The sequence below is a fragment of the Aptenodytes forsteri genome, unplaced genomic scaffold (assembly GCF_000699145.1).
Source record: "Aptenodytes forsteri isolate BGI_AS27 unplaced genomic scaffold, ASM69914v1 Scaffold99, whole genome shotgun sequence".
NCBI classification, from domain to species: Eukaryota; Metazoa; Chordata; class Aves; order Sphenisciformes; family Spheniscidae; genus Aptenodytes; species Aptenodytes forsteri.
In genome coordinates, this window is record NW_008795321.1 from 1,709,167 (window position 1) to 1,715,285 (window position 6,119).

General features: G+C 38.1%; 1 protein-coding gene across 1 annotated transcript in view; it reads right to left on the reverse strand.

Annotated features, from left to right (window-relative positions):
* LOC103899469 (COBW domain-containing protein 1) overlaps positions 1–5,733 on the reverse strand; it is a 28,944-nt gene extending 23,211 nt beyond the window's left edge. The window contains exons 1-3 of the mRNA XM_019472242.1: positions 5,649–5,733; positions 4,684–4,780; positions 3,407–3,498 (exon numbers count right to left, since the gene is read on the reverse strand). Of these exons, the coding sequence (XP_019327787.1) occupies positions 3,407–3,467 (61 nt within the window). The 5' untranslated portion in view covers positions 3,468–3,498; positions 4,684–4,780; positions 5,649–5,733. The remainder of the gene's footprint in view (positions 1–3,406; positions 3,499–4,683; positions 4,781–5,648) is intronic.
* Positions 5,734–6,119: the final 386 nt, after the last annotated feature.

A 6,119-nucleotide genomic window follows, 5' to 3' on the forward strand; every position in this document is an offset into this window, starting at 1 on the left:
TCTGTGTAAGCACTGCTCAGCAGTAACTAAAACATCCCTGTGTTATCAACACTGTTTTCAGCACAAATCCAAAACATAGCCCCATGCTAGCTACTGTGAAGAAAATTAACTCTATCCCAGCCAAAACCAGCACACGCAACCACACATTTGATCTAACAACAGCTACCAAAGCATTACACTCACATGCACGTCAACAGCTATGACTACAAAAAGCTTTAAAAATCTCACAATTCCAGATGCACGTAAGTTGTCTAAATTACCTTTACTGAGTAATATCAATTATCTGTCATTACTATACTCCAAGGCTCCCTCATCTCTAAGAAAATCTGTACTCCCTCTCTTCACCTTTCAGTCATTGTTTCTAGGTCATGGCACACACACACAAAAAAGAAGATAAAAAAGGACACAGAACAGTTGAAGAAAAATGGAATTGGCCATTTGGGAGAAATCAGCTCCCTCCTACGGACCTTCTCTTCTTCACTGGCTTCTATGAACTCTCCTGTGCAGTTTCTTAGGTCATAAATCAACAGGGTGAAGAAAGTAAAGAATAACCAGATATAGAAAAGAATGTTTGCCTTAATTATCTCAGGTCTGCACAGTAAAGCTTCTGGCTTTAGGTAATTTTAAGATAGATTGAGTTAAGAATATCTAACACAGCTTCAATTTGCAAACAGATATTGTATTGGAAGGGAAGTTTACAAAGGTAAATCATGCCTGATCAATCTGTGAAGGCCATACCTGGCCTTCTGTGAAAAAATCATTTTATCTGTGGACAAGGGGAGAGCACTGCGTGCCATTTACACCACCTCTAGCAAATTTTTCAACACTGTCTTTGAAGATATTCTAGTAACCAAGTCTGAATGGAAAGACAACTAGGTAAAACTGGTTGGATAATTAAGCTCTAAAGGTTGCAGTTAACGGGTCATACCCTACCTGGAAGTTGGTAGTAAGTAAGGTACTGCAGGGGTCCATCCTAGGACCTGTCCTGTTCAACACCTCTACCAGGAACCCAAGAGGGGATGGAAGACACGCCTGTCAAGTTTGCAGAGAACACCAAATCAGAAAGGAACAGTTGATATACCTAAGGGCAGTGCTATCTTTCAGAGGGACCTGGCCAGGCAGGCAAGAATGGCCAACAAGAAACTGATGAAATTCAGCAAGGAAAAAGATCGAGTAATACACTTAAGAACAAAGAGCACCTGGCAACAATACAGACTAGGGACAGACTGGCTGGGGAGCAGCACTATGGAGAAGTCCCTGGGGGTCCTGGAAGACAGCAAGCCAAGCAAACAGCGTGCCCTGGGATCAGAGAAGGCCAAAAGCACCCAGGCTTTTGGAACAGAAGCATGGCTGAGGGAGGTTATTCTCCTCTATTTAGCACTTTCAAGCCCACATCTGGCTAGCACGTCCAGCATGGGGATTCCCCATACAGGAAAGACATCAATAAACTGGAGTGAGTTCAGCATAAGGTCATCAAGACAGTTGAGGCCGCAGCACTCAGGAGAGGCAGGGGAACTGGGTTCATTCAGCCTGGAGAAGGGACAGCTTCTGGAGAACCTAAAGCAGCCTCCTTGGTACCTACAGGTGAGTCACTGAGAAGACTGAGCCAGGCTGTGGCTGAAGGATGAGAGACAACTGTAGTAAATTGAAGTAAGAGAGGTTCAGATCACGTATATCAGAAAAATGTTTTTTCACCATGAAAAAAAAGGCAGGCACAGAACAGGTTACCTGGAGAGGCTGTCATGTTCGTGCTCAGAGGACGGAGGTATATGACTTGATATCCCAGACAACCTGGTCTTGTCTTATAGCTGACCCTGCTTTGGGCAGGAGGTTGGGCCAAAGACCTCCTAACATCCCTTCCAAATTGAATTACTCTATGATTATATGATTCTAATATTTTTTACATGCTAAGCCTCATCATCCACTGAATTTCCATCCAGATGAGGTGCTTCTGGAATAATAAACCACGTAGCACTCTCTCTTCTTTGTATGGTCATTTGTATTTCTTCAGAATGAAAAACAGAACTAAACTGATGAGTCTTGAGCAAAAAGAATCCGCAAGTATTGGGACAACTGGGACCACATTCTATCAAGGGCTTGGAATCTGTGACCTGATACCTGTGTACTACACATGGCCTAGGAGTATGCTACTCCTGTTTTCTGCTAAAATGGCCCTATAAAACAGATTCTAGCAACTGTAGGATGTGCTGTATATTTATTAAAAAAAAAAATCATTATTTGTTACGAAACAAACCAATTTAACATATATCAGTGCCACAATACGAAGGACAGGAGGAGCTGACAGCAACGACAGTCCTTGGTTTTTTTCAATTATCAGATCCTTAGTTACTAGCAGGCTGTCTAAAAGTATTAAGCACAAAAGAAAAAAATATTAAAAAAAAAAATCAGTAACCAAACTCATTCTAACACCTAAAACTGTCCACCTGAAGTGACAAGATGCAGTCTTCCAAACATCGCTCTGTATCAACACCAAATACCTGTCATTTGTTCACAGTGCTTATTACTCATGCAAGATATAGCAAGGCCCACAACATCTAATGGTTTTCTGGTACGTATTGATTTTTTCTTTTTTTTCCAAAAAGCTTAACAGTTTTCCAATTTGACTCAAACAGAATTTGTGTGTAACAGAGGCCAAATCAATGTCCTTTCTTTTGAAGAAAATGACTTTACCATGACAACTATTTAGCTTTGAGCTGGAAAGTGTCAGTCTCCTAAATGGGAAACAAGTGAATTTGTGATAAGAATTTCCTTCACTCTCGATCAACAACACATTTTTAATTGAGATTGTTCAGAGAAAATTGCTTTAGATAGCTATTATGAACATGAGCCCAAGTTTAAAACACCTTTTTGTAGTAAGTATCACTAAAGAGCACACAAGGAATTTGTAAGATCTATTATTGTTCTGTACCTACCAGAAGAATGTATTAGTCTGTTTCACAGCGTATTTTATGACTTCACAAAATATAAGGCCTATCACAACCAATGTAACAAGACATCAGATGCTAATAATTTATACTTTAGAAGGAGCAATGTAGAACAGTGAAAGCCTACTGAAAACCACTAGTTTCAGAGTATGCTCCTCTTCTCCAAGCCCAGTGTCTTCTCTTGATAGAAATATATTTTAACTGGATTTCTGTTAAGCTTTACAGTCAATTTATAGCAAGTTCAAAAAAACAGAACAAAACACCCAACCAAATAACCCCACCCACAACCCTGCTTCTGCACCTTATCCAATTCAGTTTTAGTCTATATAGCAATCAAAGCATGTGCCTGACAACTCACCACTTTATGTTGCATTTTGCACAATGAACTGACTGATGAGCAAATAAGCATTTCATAAAAACAGAATAATTATCATGGTTATGAAAACCATAATGTGAACTACCTGGATCTGCCAAACCAGTTGTTTCTAACAATATATAGTCAAATTTTCCTCTCCTTTGCATCAGGTTCTCAATAGCCTTCACACCATTGTCCCTGTAAGAAGAAACAATTAAAACTGAGAACAGAGAAAACAAGCTAAAACATGTATAAACATGCATCTTCTGATGCAGAATACAGTGTCAGTACCATCAAAGCAAAGGCCTGAGTCAGGATTTACAGTCTACAATGAAAATTCAGTCATCAAGCTGCTGCTCTAATATTAGGCAAATTTTAGTTTTCTGTTTCATTTTAGTCTGAAAGTAGTATTTGCCTACTTCCCACAGGCATAATAAAGGTGATTTAAATGAAGATTTGTTTTCAAACACTGAAAACCCTGTAAAGGACAGTAGGGCTGTGTAAATATGTAACTATTTGGTTTGGCAGCTGAGATTACAAAAAGAAAGGGGGGGGTGGAGAGGAGTGGAGGAACTGAACCATGTTCTCCTGCCTTTCCACCTCACCTACAGCAAAATTAAGATGTGTCATTTACTTAAATCTCAGCTGATGCAGTCAGCCTGAAGTAGAAATGTATGGCATTTTATATAAGAAACCAATGTATATAAAGCACAGCAGCAATGGCAGCATTCCTTACATCCCAGTAGAACACAATGCAATAGGGTCTTCTGTTTTCCACTTACTATCCCAATTTAAGGCATAGGACCAGATCTTCCAAATTTTCAGGACAAACAGGCCATCACCTTTATTAGCACAAACCATCCAGCATTCAAACAAACAGGGTAAAAACATGTCAAAGAAACAAATACACTCCTGTTTTTTAACGTGACCATCAGCTTACAGCTTGGAATACTTTTTTCATTAGGTCACCAAAAGGTTCTCCCTCCACCCTTTCTGAGGTATGCAATATTCAAGAATTAACCAACATACAGAGAAAGAAACACAGATTAAGTATTTAATGTGGAAATTAGGAAACTTGAGTCCTCGTTCCAGCCTCTCTAAATCTTTAGCTCTTATATAAAAGCATATAATACTAACAGAGGAGAGAGCACTCCCTATCCAATGGTGTATAAGTTGGTATTTAGATTATTTTTCTGAAAGACACTAAGTCTAAACCCAGTAAGGCAGCAAAAGGAAATACAAATTCCAATTCTTGTTTTATCTGACAAAGTAAGTCTGAATCAATACTACCATCAGTTTTAGGAATCAAATCCTGGATGCCTTCTCCTTTCCTCAATTCCCCCAAAACCCACTGTAAGAACTTGTACAGTAGTCCTTCCTTACTTTACTGAGCAGCACAGGCAGCCATTTCTGAGCTCCAGCCATTCTTCATAGAGTTCTCCCCCTTGACTGATTGCCAGGGATTTCTCCAAGGCACTTCCTGGAAATATAAGTAGTACTATAATTTTAATCTACAAACTTGCATGACAATGCCTGCAAAAGAAATATGAAAGATTCAAGTTGGTATACCTTTTTACTCCTGGATTATACTTTTTTCTTCTGAGACCATGTTTCTGACATGTTCTTTAGAAATTAGTATTTTCCATTTTATGAGAAATTTAAAAGCCAAAGTCAAGTTGGTTCTACAAAGACCAAAACCCAGAGGATGAAAGTACATAAAAGAAAGGGAAGTCAGCCTCTATCTCCATATCAAATAAAAGCTCTGTCTATACATTTTATTTTAGGCTCCATGACCAGAAAAGTGGCATGCATCTTTGTTGACGAAAACAAACAAATAAAAAAACCACCACCAGCACAGTGCAAACTGTAAGCAACACTGACTATGGTACGGATATGAAATTATAGCCATAACAGTTAAAAATCCTGAGAAGGAAAGCAAAGAGTTCAAAGAACCACAGACACCAAGCACACATCTCCCCATTTTCTTAGCCTAGGATAATTTATGATCTGTAAGTGGCTGAAGGGAAAGGAAAGAAAATATTATCTACCAACACGTTATTTTAATTTCCATTTGCTTGAAACTGAGTAGGACAAATGGAGGTACAGCATTTCCAACAGGGTGATATATTCATTTACTTGACTCCAAGGGACTGAATTTATGTACAAAACAGATTAATGCACAGCATTATTTTATGAACACCAGCCAAAAGACTTTTTGCCCTTCTGAAGACTATGAGGTATGCCAATAATTTCAGCAATGGATTTAAAGGGACAATGTTCTTGATTTCCAGAAATTGTATATATTTGTCAATTTACAGCTAAAAAAATGTTTCTGCAGGTTTACATACCTTCTCCAAACTCATTCAGAATAACTGCTATTCTTTTATTATGCTGTTCCGTCAGTATGTAATTTAGAAGAGTTGTTTTCCCAGCTCCTAGAACATAGACCATATTTCTAATGAAATGTTAAAAAAAAGCAGCTTAAATTTTCAAATAAAAAGCAAATACTGTTGTACACATGCACACTTCAGACAAATCTGATCTCTTCTGAAATATGAGTTTTCATTCTTGTATCCTGCATTCTATTATAACACTGTAAAAACTTATCTGTAGAGACATTTGACCCCATGGAACTATCAGCACATTAAATCTCAGCTTTAAAAGACCTAAAAAAAAGCAGCTTAAATTTTCAAATAAAAAGCAAATACTGTTGTACACATGCACACTTCAGACAAATCTGATCTCTTCTGAAATATGAGTTTTCATTCTTGTATCCTGCATTCTATTATAACACTGTAAAAACTTATCTGTAGAGACAT